Source organism: Terrapene carolina, unplaced genomic scaffold, assembly GCF_002925995.2.
Source record: "Terrapene carolina triunguis isolate 2854851 unplaced genomic scaffold, T_m_triunguis-2.0 Scaffold42, whole genome shotgun sequence".
NCBI classification, from domain to species: Eukaryota; Metazoa; Chordata; order Testudines; family Emydidae; genus Terrapene; species Terrapene triunguis.
The window spans coordinates 55508136-55534324 of NW_020664393.1; the positions used below are offsets into that span (position 1 = coordinate 55508136).

The 26189-nt window shown below is 40.8% G+C and overlaps 1 protein-coding gene across 1 annotated transcript in view; it reads right to left on the minus strand.

The window, feature by feature from the left end:
• MBOAT2 (membrane bound O-acyltransferase domain containing 2) overlaps positions 1-26189 on the minus strand; it is a 190356-nt gene that overhangs the window by 61487 nt on the left and 102680 nt on the right. Inside the window, exons 4-5 of the mRNA XM_024200479.3 lie at positions 12226-12321; positions 7668-7723 (exon numbers count right to left, since the gene is read on the minus strand). Of these exons, the coding sequence (XP_024056247.1) occupies positions 7668-7723; positions 12226-12321 (152 nt within the window). The remainder of the gene's footprint in view (positions 1-7667; positions 7724-12225; positions 12322-26189) is intronic.

Genomic DNA, 26189 nt, shown 5'->3' on the forward strand with positions numbered 1-26189 from the left:
GCCCTGACCTAGGGCCTGGGCTGAATACTTTGTTTACTGTTGCTCAACCCTGACTAAGGGTCTGAGCCCTGACCTAACGCTGGTGCCCGCCCTGAGCCGGGGTGGGGCTTCCTGTATCTTTCAGGACTGCAAGGGCTGCCGGGCGAGACCCTACAGCCAGACAAAGCACTCAAGCCCCAGCAGGTAGTGAGTCGGTGTGGCTCCCCGCCGCCCTGGAGCGGGTCGAGCCCCGGCCAACTCCTGTACATCCCTATAAAATCGTGCCATCTGGTCACCCTAAACAGAACACTGACGTTGGTGCGTCAATCATCCCACCTGATTCGGAAGATCTTGCAGACGTAGTGTTAATTATATTGTTCAAGAACCTTGAGGCATCTACTGTACGTGACCCAGGTTTTGGTACTGTACAAGAGAGCAGGGATAACAACGGCCTGGTATACAGGAAGCCTGGTTTGATTCTTGATGCCACGATCTTTGAAGACATGTTTTCTCAAGTGTCCGAAAGCTGCACTGGCATATTGAAGGCAGTGTTGAATTTCCTTGTCAATGTCAGCTTTCTGTGACAGAGAGCTGCTGAGCTAAAGGAAGTGCTCAACATTCTCCAGGGTCTCTTTATTGATCTGAATTACAGGAGCAGGATCCTGGTGATCTGGAGCCTGCTGGTGGAGTACTTTAGTTTTCTTGTTGTTGAGTATGAGGCCGAGTTGGTTGTAGACCTTAGAGAAAACGTTGACTATTTTTTGAATATCTTCTTCTGAGTGGACACACAAGGCAGAGTCATCCACAAGTTGGAGTTAAATGACCGATTTAGTGATAGTCTTTATCGTGGATAGGAGACAAATGAGGTTGAAGAGCTTGCTGTCCATTCTGTATTGAATGTCAAGTCCGGAGGGGAGCTTGTCAGCCATGAGAAGGAGGGTGACAGCAAGGAAGATGGAGAAAAGGGTTGGCGCGATGATACAGCCTTGCTTAATTCCTGTCTATAGCAGGAAGGGGTCCATTTCGGATCCATTGCTGGCGACCATCACAGACACGTTGTCATGGAGGAGTCAGAGGATGGCAACAAATTTTGGCAGGCATCCAAATTTAAGAATTCTCCACAGAACCTCACCACTGATGAAGTCGAATGCTTTCATGAAATCGATGAAGGCCACGTACAGAGGTTGATGTTGCTTGCAGCACTTTTCTTGAAGTTGGCAGGCAGTGAAGTCATAGACCATGACCCCATTGTGCTAGACACCATGCAAACAGCTTATTTCACTCGTGAGGGTGATTTTATGGCATTGGTACAAAGCACAGCTTCACCAGTATGGCTGCATCCACACTAAGGAGTGCTTTGCCAATATCCAAGGTTCCCAACTTATAAAAACCTTAATGTCAATGGCATGATAGATGTTTGTTTTCATTTTAGGAGCAGAGAGAGAGAACAATGTTTTTTACATATATTTGATGTATCATATAAAATTACACAGGAAAATGAGAAACATTTTGGCATGATGAAGAATCAACTTTAACCCATGCTAACATTCATCCATCTATGCAGCTAGCCACCCACATATCCACTCACAGACTCTCACTCAGCCCAGTCTATTACTTATTCATTTCCAGATTTTGTTACCTATTATTCTCTTAGATCTTACACTCACCCCTAAAGAACTTTAATCCTCCATTCTGCCATTTACTTTACATAGGAGATGCTTTTAAAAAAATCAAATGTCTGCCATTTTTTGTAGCCACCTTAGAAGAATGTTTTCATTTTAATATCTCCCTCATAATGGGCCTTTTGGTACAAAAAAGGCAATTGAAATTCATTTACTGAATGTACTGATTGTTTTGTATATTACCGAAATAAGTCATTTCATATAACTCAGGTCTGTGCCACTGTACAAGCCAGATTTCCTATTTTTGTGTTTGTGATGTCAGTCCATTTATACAGTCACAAGCGCACAAAAACCCACCACAGGGTTCATCTAAGTCTTCCTCAAGCAGCAAAGAATAAGTATGAATGGGAACACAGTTTCCTAAGGTACTCAAACTTTTAAATAGGGAAGTGTGTCATACCAAAGATGCAACAGAACGAAGTTTAAGATTTAATCATAATGTGCAAAGTTCTATGCTAATTTACAATACATGCAATACTACTGAAGTCAGAGAAGCATAGAATGGGAGCCAGGTTAGAATATGCCCCTACAAAATTAGCACACAGAGTCTTCATTTTAAAAGAATGCACACTAGGCGCACAGAAAGTGCAAATATAGATTGTAACAAATGTAGCAATGTTCTTTAATAATTATTAATATGGTATCTGGCTCTGTCACTGGTGTGATGTTTCTGTACTGTATATGGGAATGGATATTTCACCCTCAGGGTATGACAGGATAGCAGAGCCTAACTACCTAGGGAAAGAGGCCCTTTCTAATAATCACATAACTTACACTGAAGGGTTGTTCAGAGATAACGCTAGAATGAGTAGCACAGTGGTTCTAACTTGCTGTCCCTGGTGGTGGGGGGGAACAATGAAAGCAGTCTGAACAAGATGCGGCAGATTGACAGATCCAGACTGAGAATCCCAAAGAGCTTGTCTTCACTGCAAAAGTAACAAGTTATAACTCAAGTCCTGTCGACACACAAAAACCCTTCAACTCCAGTTCAGTGGTGGTGGTGCTTTTAACTCAAGTTGGCTGCCTTGAGAGGTGACATAGGCTAAAGCTTGAGCTAACACAATTTGCCATCCACTAATATGGCACTCTAAGGGGGAGTGGCTAGTGCCACTCAAATATTGCCAATCCTCCAATGTCTTCCCACTATTCCTTGGGACCATATTCTCTTGCCATCTACCTATTCTTTATTTCCAATCTGGAAGTCACCTACCAATTCATATAGGTCAATGCAGTGTTTTGGAACTCACATTCACACAGTGCTTCCAGCAGCTGCACTTGTACTACTCTAGTACAGAACTCTGCTTGATTGGAATGTGGCCAGGAAGACATATCCCCAGGATACTACCAGATGGCCATAGCCTGACACCTTGGTTCCGGGTGGTAAGGAACAGGATTTCAAGACAAAAACCCAGAATTCAAAGTTCTATCATGACGACTTCTCCAAGAAGGGGGGAGGGATAGCTCAGTGGTTTGAGCATTGGCCTGCTAAATCCAGGGTTGTGAGCTCAATCCTTGAGGGGGCCACTTAGGGATCAGGGGCAAAAATCAGTACTTGGTCCTGCTAGTGAAGGCAGGGGGCTGGACTCGATGACCTTTCAAGGTCCCTTCCAGTTCTATGAGATAGATAGGTAAGAAGCTGGGAGAGAAATAGGAGGCTCTGGATTCATTAGGAGAAGCTGGTTCTGTTCTGATAACTTAAAAGAAAAGCCTATCTAACTTATATTGTAGTGAAGCATCAGATCAGATGAGAGTTAACGTTACTTGTTTTAAAATCCTTTTCCCTCTAGTGCTTTTCCCAACTATTACATAAAAATATTTTGTTTGAAGAAAGTTATTGGCCAATATCACTGGTCACAGGTCCCTACAGGGAGGAAGTGCAGGTGCCCAAAATCCAGTTGCATCTGCAGGGTGATAAGTGTGACATACCAGGTGCAAACTAATGAGTAGCTGTGTCACCCCTGCCCTGAAACCTTGCTGCGATAGCCACAAGCCTGGACTGCTCACAAACAGCCTCCCGCATGTAAGTCACTCCCAACTTTGTCTGTGTGTGCTGCAGCCAGCCAGCCACACCTGGATTCTTACCAGCTTTAAAGACTACCTCAGAATCACCCCAACACACTCCCAATCCCAGATTTTCCCTCAGAAACTTGGACAGCACAACTATACGGAGTCTGTTATTCCTTTAAGGGAATAATATGCACACAACTTGCTACTCCAAATGGAGTTACGGAGACACTTCATCTTGAATACACTGGATTCGATAAAACCATAAAACAAGTTTATTAACAACAAAGGGAGAGATTTTAAGTGAGTACAAGTAATGAAGCATAAAAATCAGAAATGGTTACAAGGAAATTAAAGATAAAACGCTTACTGATGCCTAACTTAAACTACATTAGATTCATAGCAAAGTTTTCTCACCACGTGCTTTCAGCAGTTTTAATGACCAAACTCTTTAGGTCAGGAGGATTTCTCCCAAGAGTCCCAAAGGCTGTTTCCTTTGTCTCTTCAGACATTGTGAATGTGATGGATGAGGGTGGGGCAGGTACCTGGGGCGTTTGTCCCTCCCTTTTATAGTTCCAGTCCCACTCTTGAAAAACATTTCCAGCTGATACGCAGGAGACAGAAAGTCTATGTGAAAGGATATTCCCTGCTGTTTTTTTCACCTGTTTGAATTTCCTTTGCCCCCTACCCCAGCCCTGCCGCTTTATGACTCTGTTTAGTGCTTAAATGCAAAGTAAGGCAAGCACAAATTCCTTCCTCTGTTTAGGACAGACCTGACTTCAGCCTGGGCAGGGCTGTGGGTTTGGAACTTGCATTAACATCATCATACAGGGGAAGTGTTGCCACACATATTTAATCAGGACAATACTGGCTAGCAAAGTATGAGTTTTCAAATTATACCTTACAAGGCATACCTTATTATACATACATACATACATTACAAAAGTGTGTAGGGTATATTCTGCCACAATAAGCAGTTGATAAATAGTACTCAATAGTGTACAGGTCCCAATATAAGAGCAGAAGAATCACAACATTTCACCTGAGACCAGAAAGGGGACAAAGGTGCAGCTAGCCCCATAATTGTGACACGTATTCACCAGATATTTCTACATTACTTATTTAACTGCAAATAACTGTACACCTTAATGAACACTCAGTGAGAAGTTTTCATGCTCTCCATCACACTTAATCAGCACCCCCTGTTTATTGTATAATATACCCCCTGTTTATTGTATAATGTATCCCACCAACTAACCACCACCCTCTCTGATCTATTGTACATACTTTGAATAGAGCTCAACTTCTCTTTTCCCCTATAAAAACATGGTATTGAGAGAAAGTTTAGTGAGTTGAGATATTCTGTGTCATATTTCAGCCTGGAGCAAATGTTTGACTATTTTATAAATTTTAAAATTTAGAGGCAAGGTGAAGAGGAAAGTGTGACAAGCTAATCTCTACACACCAGTGCAAACACGATACTGCTACAGTGGGGACCATTTAAAAAATTTACCTTTGCTGTTTTTGAGCAAAGAGAGGCCAAAACAGAGTGAGAGAAAGTCACTGACAGAGTGACACAGCAGGGTTTAAGATGCAGGGGAATTCCAGTGAATAGCTTAACTTGAATTGTCTAAAACGAATCTGTGGAATTTTGAAATTCAAACTGTAATCTTTAAAATAGATATTTTAAAAAGGTACTGACTCGTTGTTAGGGCTGTAATAGATGTAAGACTAGTGTGACAGACCCAGACCAGTGGGGTACAGGAGTCTGGTAGAGGGCAAATATACTGGTCACTGGATGAGTAGTTTTCTGTTCCCTGAGTGACCAGAGAAGGGGCTGCACTAGAGTAATCAGGAACCTGCTAGAACCAGTTAAGGCAGGCAGGCTAATTAGGACATCTGGAGCCAATTAAGAAGAAGCTCCTAGAATCAATTAAGGCAGGCTAATCAGGGCACCTGGGTTTTAAAAGGAGCTCACTTCAGTTTGTGGTGTGAGTGTGAGGAGCTGGGAGCAAGAGGCGCAAGGAGCTGAGAGTGAGAGGGTGTGCTGCTGGAGGACTGAGGAGCACAAGCGTTTTCAGACACCAGGAGGAAGGTCCTGTGGTGAGAATAAGGAAGGTGTTTGGAGGAGGCCATGGGGAAGTAGCCCAGGGAGTTGTAGCTGTCATGCAGCTGTTACAGGAGGCACTATAGACAGCTGCAGTCCACAGGGCCCTGGGCTGGAACCCGGGGTAGAGGGCGGGCCCGGGTTCCCCCCAAACCTCCCAATTGACCTGGACTGTGGGTTCTTCCAGAGGGGAAGGTCTCTGGGCTGTTCCCCAACCCACATGGTGAATCTCTGAGGCAAGAAAATCCGCCAATAAGCACAGGACCCACCAAGATAGAGGAGGAACTTTGTCACACTAGTTTACACAATCATCTCTTTGAATTAGTCTCTGAAATCCGAGAGACTTTGAAGTGAAATAGTCATAGGTGTGACAGCAGTTAGAACTGAGTGAATGGGAGGGGCAAAGTCCTTGTGCTTTACGCTGATAAGGTATAAATACAGAACTAACTGGAGATAGGCCCAGTCAGTCATTGTCATTCTTTCCTCTCCCTCCTACATTGTCAACATTAGCTGTGTTCAACATAGATTGCAAGATACTTAGAGTAGGGGCCCATCCTTAAGCATGTAAAGAGACTAGGAATCTAGGAGGTTGAAGCAATAACATTTAATTCCTGTAGCCTGATATTCTACAATTCAATAAAATAAAATAAAATGGAGCCAGACAACAGAGACTGGAGGACACCATTATAGACAGTTGGAAAATTTGACTTATAATTTGCAAAACAAACCCCAATTATTTTACAACAAATGCATTTATTTAAAAATTCTCTCACTGGATTAGTCTCATGAGATATACATCATATTTTCATGAGTTTTCCCAAGGGGAAACAATCACAGAGCTTATTCAAGCATACTTCAGTGCTATACAAAAAATACAATGCACAACAGCTGAAATAACAGAGGATTGTCTAGCCACAATTTCAGTTCATTTTACACAAACAAGGCTTTTAAAAACAGTGGATCAGAAGTTTCTTAAATTGTTTCAATGGAACAGGTAAGTTTCTTAAACCTGTTTCAATGGAACAAGTAGCTTACCCCAGCCGCTTGTGGCTATAATCCCAGAAGTCATCCTTTCAATATTTAATCTTGTCTCTAAGCATTTTAAAATTGATTAAAGTAGTTTGAGTGGAAGGCACATTGTCAGTCTTTTTCATGGTCCACACTATCATTCTTACTTCTCAAAGTGACCAAGAAATCAAACTAGCTCATAAAATAACCTGATACCAATCATTTCTTTCAGTCCCACCCTTAAGACTCACTTCTATATATTGTCACACACTGGGACAATTCACCTCCTGTCAACTTTTCTCTAGCCATTTAAGACATATATACAACTATGAAGCTTCTTTGTTCATGCCTAAACATGTTTGTAATATACAATTAACATATTATAGTTCTGTTCATATTATATCCAATAAACATTAAAATTCACAGTCTTATACAAGATAAATTAAACATAGCACAGAACAAATTTAGGAAAAGAAGAAAAAAGTATTGTCTTTCTTCTCTACTTACTCCCTTTTTAGTAAAAGTGGTATTTATGTCATGTAAAGTCACAGCAACTAGTACCTGTTCTACCAATTTGTGAATCCAATGCTGATCTCTGAATTTGGAGATTCTGTTTTGCTAACTCATTAGAGATCCATGCCCCAGCCCAAAAGAGGCGGAGAGGATGGCAGGCCAATCTTTTGGTGACATGTGGTATCTTCTGAACAATAAGACTTGTTTTCTGTGCAAGCTACCCCCCCCCCCCCCAAAAAAAAAAGTGTAGTGGGATAATAAAATTCACAGCACAAACTCATGGTTTAATTTTCTGAAAAAATAAACTGAAGGGAAATTATAAAAAATACATTGTGAAGAATTAAAGTAAAAAAATGCAGTTCAAAAAGTCTTACCATCATGAATCTCATAAGCCAGACTAGTGATCTTCTGTGTAATTATCATCATTGGGCTGTTACAAGGGAAAAAAATAAAGATATTTTAAATAAGAATATCCATGTTTTAATTTCACATTTAAAATTGGGAATAGGTTAAACTAGCAATCCCCACTGGAAGTGGACAAAATGTCTAACCGCTGGAGCTTAGATCTTGGTCTTATGTTTACACAGCGAGGAGAAAATATTCCCTACATACAGCAGGTCAGTCCACCGAAGAGCCAAGATCTATAACTGTCCAGGATTTAAGCAGTTTGGTAAAGCAATGCATACATTTGCTGAATTGGGTCCTAAATGTTTAAATAAATAAGAGAAAATTTCCAGAAATTTAACTGACGAACATATAAATTCACAGGGTGTGTGTGTGTATGTTATTTATTTATTTTAAGAGGGAGGAGTAAGGGGCGAAGGGCACAGAAGACTATTTCTTTGTTATAAATCAGCAACAGCAGCAGTATGCATAAGACAATAGCAATCCCTGAAGTGAATATATGGCTATAACTCACTTAAGAAGCTCAGCTGAAATCAAAACCCAGGACAGCAAATCTCAAGAATTAATTTGGCCACATTCACAACAAAAACATCTTTTTTAATAATATGTAACTAACTTTGAAAAATTGAAGTAATTTATTTGGATGTAATAAAAAAGTAACAAGATATGAAGCAGAGAACTATTTATTTTCACTATCTAAGGATATCTTTGTACATTTAATTTTTCTGTATAAAGATTTTACTGTAAATACATAATATTGACTAGTTGTAAAGCTTTTCCTCCCATATTCGAAAGAAAATACAAGCAGCTGTAACTTTTAACTTAATAAACCACCTTTCATTTGTATGGGTGTCTAATGTTTAGAAAATTATTACCAAAAGGCAGACGTATGTATTAATATACATACTTCTCAGTTTACAATAGCTAGTTCTACACTTTCACAGATGATCACGTTACTAAAGAAGTTTGCTATAGTTCATGCTGATGTGATTTCTGAAGTCATATTGCAGGCATGTGACAAACTATGCTGTTCTTGACCTTATCCTTACTATTTTTGTTTTGTTTTTACTTTGGTTATTTATCCTTTTATTTATTCCAAGACAAAAAAACGACATTGATATAGAGTTACAGTTGAAAGTACATATTGATAATTTAGGGTATGTCCACACTGCAGTTCAAGGTGTAACTGCAGCATTAGTACACATGCCCACACTAGCTTTACTCACATTAGCACAGCCAAAAATAGCAGTGTAGCAGCACAGGCTTCCGCAAACACACCTCGGACTGCAGTGTAGACATACCGTTACAGGTTTAAAAAAGCAAGTTACAGAGATGTTGCAGCTGTCACTAAACCAAACATTACAAACCGAGGAAATTCAGAGTTAAAGCACTACTCGTGATTATTCCTTCTCTATTTATATACTTGAATGATTTGACTTTTAGCTGTTATATGCCCAGGAATGCCCTTCCAAAGAGCAGTAGGAATGTGAAGTTAGCTGCTGCTTAGGTCATGATGACTTAAGATTTAATATACAGTCGCAATCTTAGTAATACAGTAACCTACTCAGCTTCTACATTATGGCCAGTTTATAGTATTTTTTAATCTGTGTTGTGTGTTCTGAACTGTAGTATTTTTCTTATAGTGTATTCCGTTGGTATTGAATATCTATTGAGCATTTCTAGTATGCCCATCACATGGTAGCTAGATGCCTACATGATTATGCCACCAATTCCCAAACAACTAAGAGTCTGGAAGGTAAACCACATGTCAAATTAATGTTGCAATATATATGGGTATTTTCCTGCAACGGCCTGTTCCACTTTTTACAGAATTGTGTCCCTGTTTGAGGCAGCTTAGTCTTCAGTTTATTGGCCCTATCCATCACTGTGTAGCCCTGCCAGTAATTTTTGTGTTTTAGTTGGTCAAAGTGTTTACTGTGTATGAATTTTTTTATTACTTTTTTTAAAAGTCTGTGCAGCTAGAACAGGGTGGGAAATTCACACACAGAGAGACACACACACACAAAAGGTAACAGTTTACAGAACAGGAATATGAGCAATTGGTTAAAGTCCCTGGCCTCCAAGTGACAAAATACAATAATTGCATAGGAACAGGAAAGCACCACCTGAGTTAAGTAAGAGCTGGAAGAAATAATTGGACTGGGCAATTCCCTTCTATTAATTACGTATTTTTAAAAGACACAGACTACAATACATCTGGGCCTATGTCCAACTATAAGTGGAATTTCTACTTGTTTCAACTAAATATACTGGGCCTAAATTAATTTCTGATATAAATTCACTGATTTCAGTGGAGTTAAATCTGGAATAAATTTGTCCTATTCTGTTCTATCACACTTCAAACTCTATTTGAGACTCTTATTAGTTGTACCAAGTAACATCAACATCTGCTCTGGAGACTAAATAATTAATGGCAAGAAAAAATTATGGGACTGCATCTAACCAATGGCTTAGGTATGTTTTTTGCCCGTACGTGAATCTCAGTATTGCCAACCCCGAGCATTCATAACACAAGTCAGATCCCCCAAAGTTATAAGCCTGGCTTTAAAATAATAAGATCTGAAATACAATACATTTTTCATTTGCCTTCAAGTTTGTAAGCCTTTAGAATTCACATTTTTAAGCTTTTCTCCAGTGTCATGAGAGCTAGAAGCTTTCAGTCTTAAAAAAAGTAAACTAAAATTATCGTATAATTACCTCTCACCAGGAGCTGGGACTTTAAGGGGAAAAAACACCAATTATTGCGAGACTCTGCTTCTTTGGAAACTAACTCAACAGTTTCTATATGATATGCTGGTCCCTTCTCTGCCTTAAATTGGATGACTCTAGCAGTAGCCCCCTACAAAAGCTCCATAGATATATCACTAGATCCCATTCTTGATCGTCTTTCTATTTCTACTTCCCCTCATAATGATTAACATTTAAATCAGTCTTCTACTAAGAATTCTTTCAGCCATGTCTTGCAAAATACAAGTCCCTCTCATTCTCATCTTCTGAGATACCCACAACCATTGATCTGGCAGAAGATTCTATGCAAAACAGACACCAACAGGATATCACAGATCTGATAAGGAGGAAGAACGCTGTAAAAACCTCAACCTTTCCTCCCAAGAAACAGTCTTTGTCTTTGCCACTCTCAACGCTGAGACAGATCCTTTGCTTTAGCACCCCAAAATCTTATTTCTCAGTCTGTAAAATTCACATGACAGAGCACCGAGGCACTCACTGGTGAACAAGGGGTCTCAATTCAGTTTCCACAAATACTCATGGACGTTCTATAAATTGGTTACTTAAGAGGAGGAGGATGCCTTTGAGAAGATCAGTCTCCACATCCAGAATCATTGGACTAGGGTGGACCCCAAGCTGCAAAGTTTAGCTTCCTGTCCTGCTTATGATAACTTCTTTTCATTTTTTGTTTTAGTACTATTTCTTGAAATAAAAGACGTGCTATCTACCTCTGTGTTTTTCTGATGGAAAATTCCACCAACTTACAAGTTCCCAGAAAACATATGTTGAACTATATAAGTTTGTGACTCTGGTAAAACTCAGTAAAATGTTGAGTTTGAAATCAATGTGCTTCAAATTCCAACAGTTATCACAGCAGAATACAGGATACAACATTTCAGATACTACTGGAAGCTCTTGATAAGTTTTCACATTTTAATCAGAAGCTACTGTAAATAATTCAAAATTATGCCAAAAATGCTTGTCACTTTTCAGATTCCACTAGTATTCCCAAACCAGTACTGTATGGATTTGATCCAAAACCCATTGACTTCCATGGGAGGCTTTCATTGAGTTCAATGAGCTTTGGATGAGCACTTATATACCTGAAGGAAGTTATTTATACATGGTGGGCAAATGGCACTATTTGAACTATTTAATATAAATTCTATATTTCCTGACAGAATTTTTTAATATTAATACACTGTGTGCTCCCTTTTGCTTTCTGATTTCAAGTCCAGAAGTCTGGGAAGAAAAATAGCATAATAAATAATATCAACTAGCTCTTATATAGTGCTTTTCAGCAGTACATCTCAAAGCAATTAAAGGAGGCCAGTGTCATAATCCCAATTCTCAGATGGGGAAACTGAGGCACACAGCAGGAAAGTGGCTTGCTCAAGGTCACCCAAGAGGCTACCAACAGAACCAGGAGCAGAACCCACAACTCCTGAGTCCCAATCCAGGGCTCCACTAGGGAATATGGCCTTCAATGCTATTGACTTTTAAACTTTCACTTTTAAGTTAAATTAGTATCTAAATACTGTTGAATTAATGCTTTTTAAATTTGTGCCTTGCAAAACTAGATTTGCTGTAAAACCACTTTTTGGATTTTTTTGCTGCCCAAAATATTGCAGGTAGTGACAGAAACTTAGTAACTGAAATTCAAGTTATTCTATCATCCAACAATTTACTATCAGAATAAATACAGTATTACATTAGACAAGCTCTACTATATGTTGTTGTTGGGGTGTGGGGGAAATGGAGTATATAATTTTTTCTTACCCAGAAAAATCAGCAGAATATTGTCCATAATCAAAGATATAGACTCTAGTAATTTGGCACATAGTGAGGTATCCCAAAGCAAAAACAAAGCAATATCTGAAAAGGAAAAACAATTATATTTTATTTAGTTACTCCAAAAAGGCTATCAATCAATGAAAACATATTGCTCCAATGTTCCAAGTCACTTGCAGTTTGTGTTTGGACTAAAAACATTCACATTTTATCTATTATGGCAGGGCAGTTAGTTAAGTAGATTAATTTTTTCATACATTTTTGGCAAGTATTACACAATTTCAAGTTTTAATGCACCCAAATTCTATATATAGTCCCACAATACCATTAAAAAATTGCTATCCTAGGACAAACATTGGTTCATTTTCCATAGGTGTGAAAAACATACCACAGAAAGCATCTATTGTGGCAATTTATTCAGAGGGTGTGTACATTCATATACATACATGCAACCATAATTCAAATTGCTGTTATAAAATCTGCAAGTGCTATAACAATGGAAAGAATCCAGGCAACAACATTTATCCTTTTCATCTCCCTTAAAGTTTAACAACAAAAATTGATACACAAATATTCTGTTAACTCACATATTAAACTCCTCAGTGAGACAGAACAAGGAGTAATGGTCTCAAGTTGCAGTTGGGGAGGTTTAGGTTGGATATTAGGAAAAACTTTTTCACTAGGAGGGTGGTGAAGCACTGGAATGGGTTACCTAGGGAGGTGGTGGAATCTCCTTCCTTAGAGGTTTTTAAGGTCAGGCTTGACAAAGCCCTGGCTGGGATGATTTAGTTGGGAATTGGTCCTGCTTTGAGCAGGGGGTTGGACTAGATGACCTCCTGAGGTCCCTTCCAACCCTGATATTCTATGATTCTATGATTCCTTGATTTTACTACACTCAAAACCTGAGCACTGTACATCCACTGCAGCTGTTCTAGCAGGGAATAGAACTGGCAATTAACTTCTGTTTTAAACAAGCACATTAGTGCATTTATTGAAAAACAGTGCATTTATGTCTCAAATTAGAATTGAGATATAAGAAACCATAGATGTATAACAAACACATTTTACATAAATGTTGACACATTGTATGCAGTGGCATTGGAACAATTTTTATAGTAGGGTTGGGGGGGAGCTGCACAGTGATCTCCCACCTCTCTGCAGCATGGCCTGTGCTCCCCAATGCCATGCTGGAGTCTCCACATTTATTTGACAAATAAAATTTGCAGAATTTTAAAATATTGTGCTCAGAATTTTAATTTTTTGGGTCGAGAATGCCCTCGGGAGTACCACCAACAGCTGACAATCTTAAACCTTGATCCTTCAAACACTTAAGAATATATTTCACTACCATGAGTAGTCCCATTGTTACAATGGAACTAATCACAGTAGTAAAGTTAAGCATGCACATAAATGTTTGCAAGATCAAGGCTGTAGGCTGTGACACAGGTTCTGGATAGACATAGAGGTCTGGGGATGAGGGGTTTGGTGTGCAGGAGGGTGCTCCGGGCTGAGACCAAGGGGTTCGGCGGGCAGGAGGGGGATCAGGGCTGGGGCAGGGGGTTGGGGCATGGGAGGAGGTCAGGGGTGCAGGCTCTGGACGGCGCTTATCTCAAGCAGCTCCCAGAAGCAATGGCATATCCCCCCTCTGGCTCCTACGCGAAGGCGCAGCCAGGTGGCTCTGCGTACTGCCCCGTCCCCTCTCCAGCTCTTCCATGGAGGCGCGGCGCTGGCCAGGCAGCTCTGCGCACTGACCCATCTGCAAGCGCTGCCCCTGCAGCTCCCATTGGCCGTGGTTCCACGGGGGCAGCGCTTTGGGCTGGGGCAGCATGCAAAGCCCTCTGGCTGTCCCTACATGTAGGAGCTGGACATGCCGCTGCTTCCGGGAGCCGCGCGGAGCCACGGCATGCATGGAGCCGGGCAAGCCCCTGACCCTGCTCCCCGGCAGAAGCTCAAGGGCCAGATTAAAACGTCTGATGGGCTGGATGCGGCCCGCGGGCCATCATTTGCCCACCCCTGAACTAAGATAATAAATGGTATGAAGAGAAGAGTTAATTGACTTAAAACAAATAGGTAACGACATGACAGAAGTATTTAAACCATATAGAGATTTTTATAAAATTAAGCACTATCTAGTATTTAAGGCTGGCTGCACATAACAAAATTTAAACATATGTCACGTAGTTAAGAGGAAGCATATTCTAGCTAATGATTTTAGTTTATCCATTTATTGTGTGATGTTATAATTAATCAATATGTTATGACATATATATTCATTGGTTGTTAATTAAAGTTGATTTATAGGATTATAAAAGAATAAGATTGATGTATATTTAGAGGAATTATGTAGTAGATATGAGTAAGACAAGCTGAAACACAAGAAACTGTGGGCTGAGGCCTGCAAGACTTTAGCTTAGCTATTTTAGACCTTGGAGACAAGAAATGATGGCGTAAGTTAATGACCGAGAAATAACCCGAAAAATTATGGGAAAAGAAGTACCAACTGGTAATATCGTGAAAATGTAGCTGGGAAAGTTAAATTTAAATTATAAAATGCTGCAACAACAAATCTTGTCTCTAACATGTGCCTTAACTGCGAGATAAAGGTGGTATGTCAACGAGAACCTACACAGCCTATAGAATTCGGCGTCACTTGCGTTTCTAAGGGACACAGACCAATAAGAGAGGTTGACACTTCCATGTACATGTGCAGAATGTAGGTATAGACAGACTGACAGTATAAAAAAGGTGCCCAGACCAGGAAAATTGAGCTTCCTATGGGAAACTCCAGCAGGAACCACTCCCGTATTGATGCTCAATCCATGAGAGAGCCAACAGACTAACACCATCTAGGAGGACGTGAATACGTCTGTAGGTATAACTGGTACATTGTACTTATCTTTAGGATTTGTATATGCTGTGACATTTATAACTTTGTTGGTAACTTTAATAAAACTACTAAAAGATAAATGCTGTTGTAATTGTATGTGTTATTTGCCTATGGTTTCATGCGTTCCTATAGGCTCTAGATCTAGAACAGAGATAACTTTGTTGAACTTGAGACTGTAGCTGCCAGAGCAGAATCCACTGGAGTATAATTAACATTAAATAGAATAAAAGGCTACAATATGTAAAAATAAAATTATTTGGCACAGAGTAACACTTAATAGCATCAATAAGGGAAGACTTTTGCATATACTCTTTCCTGGATGCTTTAAGAAAAATCACCTGTAGTTCATTACCACCTGTCCCTTCACTTCTCTCTCTTTAAGGTCAGTCCTGAATACATAATTAATTAAGAAAAATTGTTTGTCAGGAAATATGATCTTATGGTTAGCTTGTAAGTTTTGTAGTAAGCCAATTGTTATAAGTGGGACTTTGGGCTGAGGATGGTAAATTTCTGGACAGATCTAAAGAGCTAATTTAGCTAATGTGTGAAAAACATTTCTGATATTGGCTTTTAAATTGTTAAAATAAAGCTGCTCTAAAATGGACTTGCATAAGAATTCAAACAATCAGAAAGTTGCATCATAGTATCTGATCACTGTACATGAGGAAGTGGCCCAAACTCTAGTGAGCTAGTTAAAACTGCACTGAGGGAAACATGGTGATAGTCTTGAACTTTCTGGTTAGGATGACCAGATAGCAAGTGTGAAAAATTGGGACAGGAGGTGGGGAGCAATAGGGGCCTATATAAGAAAAAGGCCCAAAAATCGGAACTGTCCCTATAAAATCGGGACATCTGGTCACCCTATTTCTGGTTAAATGAAAATTGGCTCATTAAGAAGGATGTCATGTCACTTAATTGAGGCTTAATAGATCACTTTGAAGATGAAAAGTGCTGTATAAGTACCAAGCAGCATTATCTTTCTTAGTAGTTAAAAATATATATATATATATTTTTAACCATAAGGGCCAACTCCGTGGGTACTCCAGGGCTGGAGCACCCACGGAAAAAAATTAGCTGGTGCTTAGCACCCACCAACAGCCAAGCTCCCTTCCCTCCCCCACCCCCCCGCTCCCATGCACCTACAGCCCCTGCCAATCAACTCCTCCCCCTCCCTCCCACCACCGGAACACCCGGTTGAAAAGGAACCCTCCCCAGCCCGGTGAAAATGAGCGAGTGATGGAGGGAGGGGGGATGGAGTGAATGGGGCGGGGCCTTGAAGAAGGGGCTGGGCAAGGGTGTTCAGTTTTGTGCGATTAGAAAGTTGGCAACCCTACTTGGAATTAGAAATTATCTTCTCATTTATAACCACTAGGAATTGAATTATGTTTTCCATTTTAGAATTATAGCAGTAATTCACTCTAAATGTGGACTACCAGAAGGTAAAGTAAATATTTATTTTACAGATAAACTTAAAAAAAAAAACTGGCATGTGACTACTTATTCAACAATTCTACAAATTAAGTCTTTTATAATAAACAGTTAAGAGGCATATTCATTTAGAACATATCTGGGCAAACACATCTAGGATTATTTCACAATACTTTTTTGTCAAGATAAAACCAGGTTATCTGTTAACTGAGTGCATCCACAAATATTAGTCAATCTAGTCCGGATGAAGTTCCAATCATAAAGCACAGTAAAGCAAAGACAGGATTGACATGTGCAACAGTATATTTAAATAGAAGGTATATCAGGGACATAAATGAATTAAGAAGCTGTGCTATATATTTTATTAATTCTTTTATAAGTTTGCTGATATTTTTGTACTAGTCTCTCATATTAGGTTTCAGTGCTTTCCAAAGTTTATATTTCCCAAAGCACTGAACAGGTTATCAAGTAAATACACCATCCAAAGTTTTAAAATTGCATTATTACAAAATTTTTAAAAGCATAAACTTTGGACAATCTGTAATCCTCAGCAATACTCTACTATGCATTAGTTGATGATCAAGGCAACTAATTTTACAGAGACTAGAAAAGAAACTAAGACTTCCTTTCTCACTGCTACACATACGTAATGCACTATGATATCATTGCTTGTTAATAATTCATTTGCCAAGTAGTTACATTGGTTGAAAAAATATCTTTGAGTTTTTGATCTACAGACCTTTCCACAAAAAAGCTCCAATCCTTTCAAATGACATGATTTTTTCTTTTATTGTTTCTGGCCACCTGAACAGAAATCTATGCATATTTTTCCATTCAACTTTTCCTTTGTATTTGTTAAAAAGGCATATGTCACACCTCATCAGGCAGAACTACATTAACACTGGTAGCTCTTGTGCACCCTGGAGAATCACTGATGCAATGAAGAGCATACTTTAGGGTTAAAGGAGACGTGGAAAATCCTTTAGCAAACAGAAAGGAATGAAGAACTGATATTTTTAATAACAAATATTTTCAGTGAAATCCTAGCCCAACTGAAATAAATAGTTTTGCCATGGACTTTAACGGGACCAGAATTTCACTCACACTTTGTTATTTGTAATTTTTCTTTCATGGATCATACAGTTTTGAAATGTATTTTATAATGTAAGTTATATAAAATGAAGTCAAAATCAGAAAATGTTTTGATATTAACAAAATATAATGTTTCAATTGACCCCAAATGAAGGTTTTTCAAAAATTTCATTTTGCAGAAAGTTTCAAATTTTTTCTTTTGTTTTTATTTGGAATAAAATAATTTCAAAATCACAGAATTCCCAGCAAAACAAAAATTCCAGTTCCCACACAGTTCTAGATATATTACCTTTTTTTATTTAGTAGCCCGGTTTTATTAATTTTCCCTGTTCATATACCAGGCTATGAAAAATCTATCTGTTTTAACCTGGATGAAACACTGACCCCCTGAGACAAAATATCCTGTCTGTTCAGAAGAAGGATTAGGGGAGGTGCTGCTATATTCTGAGATTTGGGCTTCTTGGTCAATGTGGTGCTATAGAGCATAGGTGTGTTTCTTCTTTCCTCATCATCTGAACACCACCTGACAAAGTGAAACTGAGGAGGAGGCAAAAGGCGTGGTCCCTGCCCAGAAGAGAAAAGCCTAGTGACATAAAAATGGTAGGGAAGAGTGATACAATCAAAACACACACAAGTTTCATATGTATGTTCTTTTGCTTTATAAAAATATATATGTAAATTATGAACAACTTGTGGGATTCCTGCTCTTCCACCACTCTTCATGTATTGCTCACCTTCTTTGATTGTACATTCTTCAGGGCAAGGACCACATCTATGTCTATGGACAGCAACTAGCAAAATGGGGCTCCAAACCCAATCAGGGCACCTGAGCTCTACCAAAGTAAAAACATTGCAACTAAGTAACTTACTTTTCTTGTAGGGATTAGGGGTGGCTACATATTTTGTATAATGGCAGGACAACTGTATAATATTCTGCCTGAAGAATGGTAGGCATAGTTCTACAGAATTTGTATTTGAAAGTGGATTTCACATCTCTGTGTTAAGATCCCCTTCTTCTGTTATATAAAGGCAACAACATGAATCTTAATTTCTCTTTATGTATATAAAGTTATTCTACTTCAAAAGGCAGCCTCTACCACAGTGTAATGTGAAATTGCTTTGATTTTTTTAGAAAATGTGGCTGAATAGCCTCAGCATAATTTGCTCATGCCAGTACCCCTGATGCTCCACTTCAGTGCCCAAAATGCTGTTGCCTCTTCTACTGTGTGTGCCAATGCACATTTATTAGAAAATAAATTCTTGTCTCCAAGGGTAGAACTGAATATGTAGTAATATGTATACACATGAACTGTGTTAATTCTATTTATCATAACTAAATTTCATGGTTCAGATTATTAATAAAAGATATGTGAAAAATGTTTTGAGTACTTTATGTCACATACTTGTCTTCACCGTACCTAAAGGAGAAAACACCCTATGTGCTCAAGACAATCAATAATTTGTCATTACTCACCCTAAACTGTAATGACAGTCTTCAAGTATAAATCAATACATATTCCAATAAATATTTATAATTTTTACTAATATTTTGTTTTCAGGCCATGAGTCAACTAGCACCAACCAATGCTGGCTGCACTTCTGGGAGACACCTTTAAAAATGCCATGAGTCCTACCACGGATACAATATTGAGATGCAGCAACTGTAGCCACTGAAGCGGGGAACAAGAATTCTGGAGAGCAAAGTGAATCAGCAGAGTCAAGAAAAGAACTTACGATCTCAGGCAAATCACAACCCTCTTTGTGCTTCTATTGATCAGTCTCTGAATTGAAGAAAATATTAATCTTCATAGGCAGCGGGTGAAGCTTCCCCTTGGGGAGGCTAGCGCCTGCCCCACCTCTTCCAGCTGAGGCCCCGCCTCTTCTGGTCGAGGCCCCACCCCAGCCCTCTGCTCTCAGCCCCGGACCGTGGCCCCAGCCAGGGTGGAGGCGGGCGGCTGAGAGCTCGGCCCCTCCACAACATGGCCCTGGCTGGGGGGGAGCGCGGGCGGAGGGCTGAGAGATCAGTCTCGGTCAGGGTCGAGCTCTCAGCCTTGGCCGGGACTGCGGTGAAGCTCTCGGCCCTGGCTGGAGCCCCGAGCCTGGAGCCCCTCCCCCCATTCTGCCTCTTCTGCCTGCAGCCCTGACCATGGCCCCACCACCCCATTCTGTCCCTTCCCCTGCAGCACTGCCCCCATTCCACCCACGGCCCTGCCCCGCCCTTCCCCATGGCCCCGCCCTATTCCACCCCCATTCCGCCTCTCCCCCCCGAGACCCAACCCCCACTCGCTCCTTCTCCCCTGCCCCCCACTGCGGCCCCGAGACCAGAAAAGTTCTGTGCCCCGAGCTCCTCTAGCCCTGAGGCTGTAGCCGGGGGTAGATTTTTCTGGGAGCCCCAAATCAACCACTGCCCCTACCCCCAGAAGCACAAGGTTTGGGGAGGCTTAGCCTCCCTCAGCCTCCATTACACGTCGCCTATGTTCATCTTTGTAAGTCATGTGGAGATCAGAGGTGTACTATGATGTGCACAGTATTTTATGCTAATTATAATTCCTACTGATTAACTTCCCAACACTCTAGGATCTCTTTGGTTTTCTCAGAAAAGTTGTTTGAACTGACAAATTATAAAAGAGCCAACTTTTTAGAGCAAAATATGCCAAAAACCAACATCGGATGTCCCAAATACAAGAAGTGAGCTGTATAAGGCTTTTTCCAAGGTTCAGAACAGCAACAAAAAAAGCTTATTAATTAAAACGTTACTATGTATAAATATAACCCTTATCTCTGAGATCACTTGAAATATAGATAACAAACAGCCATGCCTATATTAGCATAAAATTTGATCTTAGAATTTTTAAAAAATAATAATTGCAGTATTTTAGTACTTCGGCAGTACTTAAATCACCCTACACACACACAAAAAATCCCGTATTCATTTTACAATGTGTAGCATTTCTGAGACATTATTCTCTGTTGACTTCAGAGATTGCCTTTGAATGGCAGATGTTTTTAACTGTTCCAACGGCGGTGAAGTATCATAATGGAGAACCTGAACCTGCCATTTTGTAATTCACAAAAATTTGCTCCTAGACTGGAATAATCCTAGAATTTCGCTCACACATATTTCTACCTACAGTATCTGCCTAACTACTGATGCGGCACCACTAGCACCGTAAAAGCCAAGTGCTTTAGTCTCCCTTTTCTTTAGTCACATGACATTTGATTGGCACACACAGAAAACTGTAGTAGTCAAATAGTTACCCAGGAACATTCTCCATTGCAAACTAGCAGAGGGTTGAGGAACACTGCACAGCTGGAGAGCAAGTCAGATAAATTAGCCCTCTCCTTTTGGGACCTCAGTATATTGGTCAACGAAAAACAAAACAGAAAATACTTATTCTGCAGGAATTAAAAAACTTAATACAAAATACATTATGTACACCCTACCTTACCTACAAAGATGACACCATGCTTGCATAAAGATAGCATTTAAAAAAAAAATATCAAAGCTCTATCACCCCTACTGACTTGGCAAATCTGATCTAAAACTGGTATGGGGCACAATATCAAAAAGGTGTATGAGTAAAAAGTAACAAAATTAATTTTTAAACATAATTTTGGCCCAACATGCCATAATATCTTATATAAATATAATGGAATAAATTCTTTGATAGCAAAACTCCACCAAAATCAAGCGTTAACATTAAAAAGCCAAAATCATTTTAGCAAGTCAAAACGAGCTGATACTTTTCCTTCACCTGCTCCTCACTGTGCTCTGGACACACCCCCACGTTCACACCCAGACACATTCCACTTATCACAGCTGTTGCCTTTTTCTGACTCAGGCTGGGAGTGTCTCTCCTGCTGCTTGAATAGGAATCCCAGCTGACTCCACTCCTGAATTCTAGTACTACCCACACCCTTCCCTCTACACAGATACACAGCAGCCCTTTTGGGACAGAGGGAGAGTGCTGCTGCAATGTTAGGCGTGAGGGGGAAAGTTTACTAAAAGCCAAGGATGAAGTCAGCTGGAATTCAACTTCAGGCAACAGGAGAGACATTTTTTGCATGTGTGGAGGAGGGCAGCAGCTGTGAAAAGTGTGGAATTTGATCTGCTGAGGTTGAGTGGGTTTGTGGCCAGAAAAGGGCATTGAGGGAAGAGAAAAGATTAAAAGACATCCCACATACTGCAAAATGGAAGTTACAAGATGGAAGGTCAGAGCTACTTACAGTAACAGAAAGTCTGAAACATTCACATGCACCACTTAGCTCCTCTGTTATTTATGAATGTTAACTGATGTATTCTTTTAATACATACCTATCTGTACAACTTGTGTTAACACAGTTGCGTTTTCCTTTAAACTGCATATCTGCAGAGACAAAATATTCTCTATTCTAGGGAGATGTCTGCGTTATAGGAATATCAAGCTATGCTGGGCAAGTATGGAGCCACACTTATGCCAGGTCTACACTAACCCCCTAATTCGAACTAAGGTACGCAACTTCAGCTACGTGAATAACGTAGCTGAAGTTCGAAGTACCTTAGTTCGAACTTACCTCGGTCCACACGCGGCAGGCAGGCTCCCCCGTCGACTCCGCGGTACTCCTCTCATCTAGCTGGAGTACCGCAGTCGACGGCGAGCACTTCCTGGTTCGACTTATCGCGTCCAGACAAGACGCGATAAGTCGAACCCAGAAGTTCGATCGCTCGCCGCCGAACTACCGGGTAAGTGTAGACATACCCTTAGTCATAGGAAGTGAGCTGTCTCAGCCTCTTAGCCAGGGGATTCCAATGAGACAGTAGAAAACCGTCAGTGACTCCATCCTGCAAGCTGGTCTTAAATGACACTACCAATCCCTGACAGAACAAGTTTCATTTTGAGGAACCCCCTTCCTATATCATAACATTTTTTTTTTCTGAGACAGAAGAAAAAGCATCAATTGGCTAAGTGTCCAGATTTGAAAGATTCCACACAGGAACTGGTGAGGATCAGAGTGGAATAACTCGATGGTGAGCCTCTGACAAAACAGTGGTTTGTGGTCAGTAGGAGCCCTATTAATTTTCAGACGAAGAATAAGAAAAGTCTGTGGAAGCACAAGTAGGCAGGGCCAACCGTTCCCCCTCCCCCGTATATAGTTGAGAAACAAAATAAGGAAAGAACACAAACATTTTTCATTCCTATATTTAATGTAACAAGCCCTTATCAATTTGCCCATCAAGACTAATATGACAATCAAAATCATGTGGCGCAGTGGTCCCCAACCTTTTTCGTCTGGCGGGCGCCAGACAACGAGCCACAGAGGACCGTGGCGGTGGACGAGCATCCGCTGAAATGCCGCTGACAAGAGGCAACATCCAGAGGCGTTGCCGCCAAAATGCTGCCGAAAATCGGCAGCATTTCAGGGGTGACACCTTTGGATGACGCTGCTTGCCGACAAGCAGCGTCATCCAGAGGCGTCGCTGCCGAAATGCCGCCGAAAATCGGAGGTATTTCGGCGGCAACGCCTCTGGATGACGCTGCTTCTCGGCGGCATTTCGGCGAATGCTTGTCCACCGGCCAGTACACGGGCACACTTAGATGCCCCGGCGGGCGCCATGGTGCCGGCGGGCGCCATGGTGCCGGCGGGCGCCATGGTGCCGGCGGGCGCCATGGTGCCGGCGGGCGCCGCGTTGGGGACCCCTGGCTTACAGGGTTTGTTTATACTGCAAAAAAAACCACCAACAACAATGAGTCTCAGAACCCACATCTACAACCTCAGATTCACGCTACGGCAATAAAAATAGCCATGTAGCTATACCCGCTTAGTCCAGAGCTTGGGCTTTGTAACACCCTTTCTCCATCCCAAGCTTCAAAGACCAAGCTCCAGCCTGAGCGGGAACATCTGCATGGCTATTTTTTAGTGCTGTAGTGCTATAGTGCAAGCCCTGTGAGCCTCCCGCGGCAGCGCTTTGAAGTGTGAGTGTGGTCACGTGCGAGCACTGGGAGAGAGCTCTCCCAGCACTCCTGGTAACCCACCTCCACGAGGGGATTAGCTCGGAGCCTGTTTACACTAGCACTTTAAAGGGCTCAGACTTGCTGTGCTCAGGGGGGTGATTTTTCACCCCCCTGAGCCAGCATGTTAGAGTGCTATAAAATGTAAGTGTAGACAAGCCCATCTGTATACATGAGCTCTGCAGCTTGTTTTGTGGGGTGGGGTGGTTTGCAGTGTAGTCACCCATAGTCACACAAGCATCACGCATTAAACCCAAGTACGCACTTAATGATTCAAAGCAACATTTAACTTCTTTAGAAATTCATCAGTAAGCATATATATTCACTGCAGAGTTAACTCGGGTTTTTACTCAGGTGTTGCCCCTAATCCCTCCCCCTTTAACTAGCTGGCTCATCTGGGGCTGTAGGGTAAAACCCAGTGCTTCTTTCACATAGGCTGGTAAACAGCCCACTTTGCAGTGAGAATGTAGACTAAATCACTGAGTGCTGATGGTCGTCCAATACTTTCCCCATAGTTTCCCTGTGTACCCACAAGGACATACAAGTTCTTCCACAATTCACTGGGAAAGAATCGCAGGACAAACAACAATGGGATATGCTCCCAGGAGTCATAACAACAAACATGGGTGTGTGCAGCACCAGTGAGCAGCATTTAAAGTGTCTGTATGTGGGGCAGGGAGCAACAGAGATGAGGTGGGGTGGAAAGAGAAGCAGCACCACAATGATGGGCCCCAGGAACTCATTGCACCACCAGAGAGACTTTCCCAACCTCACTGACTGTCACTTCGCTCCCCAATTCCCAAGAGAGTCTCCCAACCCCACTGTCACTTCACCCTGGCTCCAGAGGTACCCCAACACCACTGTCACTTCATCTCCAGCCTGAGGGACCCCCTGTCCCACTGAGTATCACCATCCCCTCGGTCCCATATCCTCAGAGAGACACCCCTAATCCTAGAAATCCTGAACTCCAGAGAGACTCCCACTCAACACCACTGAATCTCAGTACACCTCAGCCCCCTATTCCTAGAGAAACCCCAACAATACTGGACTTCACTAAACCCTCAAACACTCCCATCCCTCAAACTCACAGGATGTATTTTTCTTTTAATAATGTGAATGAGGCCTGTTGCTTCATTTAAAAATAATAAATAAGTATAAATAGCTTAATGAGCTAAAAATTGAATGTGATTATGTAATATATGTATAAAACATTATGAATTATCTGTATTAAGTGCATAAAGTTTTACTTTGTCTGGGGATATAATCCCCCACCCCGCTTTTTTTTCAGACCACTAATTATATATTTCAGACATAAGAGAAATATTTAGTGGAATCAATATTCACTACCTCATGGCTATGCACAACTTCCTGTATGACTTAACACACCTATACTGTTCTCTGCTTCTGAAGACAAAGATACAAAAATAGGGTAAAAAGAGTGGTGATTGGAGGGAGAAGAGAGAATGAACAAGATGGAACTTGGGGAAGACAAGCAGGAGAGGAGAGAACAAGTTAAATGCCCAAGATACCATTTTCAAGGTTACAAGAGGCAGTTTAGAAGATAGCACCACCCAAAGCCAAGACTAAAGATAACAGGGCACTACCTTTGCCACTCTTCGTGACAGGAATTTAGCTGTAACAATCCTAAACTTTTCAACTCTGTTTACTGTAGTATTTATAGAAGCACCACACACAACCTACAAGGAAGCTATGCTATATTAGTCATATCATCAGAATCTGCATTATAATAATAGAAGCAGCAGCTATGCCAGCTTTGGCTACTAATAAATTAAAAACTGTGCCACTGCCAAAAAATAGCAGCATTCTCTTCAGTTATTTTTACTTATGCCAAAAAAGCAAGAGACACCATTAGGGAATTATGATATGTTACAGTTGTCCTTTGGGCCAAGTTCACTGTTGTGACTAGATATGGATGAGCTCCACCTCTACCACTAACTTCCTTTTCTGGAATGACTTCAACAATGAGGCAATAAAGCCTTTGAAAGCAAAAAATCTCCACTGACATAAGCAGCATAAGCAGGAATAAGCTGTTGGTGCTTCTGCTGAAAGCAATGATTGCAAGGTAGAGGACAGAGTGCAGGTTATATCTATAAAAAACAATTACTCATCACTGTCCAAATCATCATGAAACTACTGCGAAAAGCACTGTTAAGCTAGAACTGTGGCTGGGGAAGGGATTTTGACTATCAGAATTACCACAGCAAAACCCACAGCTTTGTGGTTTCTTTTGCTGACCTGCTGAACTAAAGTTGTATTTCATACAATGGTAATAAAATAAATAACTGAAATACATTTTTATTGAATGCTGACAAACTAAAGGATTGTTTGTGTTTTCTTTTTCAAGGCACAAAGTCAATAAGGAACAGCGTTAGAAGCATGACATGAAAAAATTGTTTAGTAAATTTAATTAAAACATACTAAGGGTCACGGTGGCTTCTCCATCGCTGATAAGTTTTAAATCAAGATTGGATGTTTTTCTAGAAGATGTTCTCTAGGACTTATTTTGGGGAAGTGCTAGGGCCTGTGTTACACAG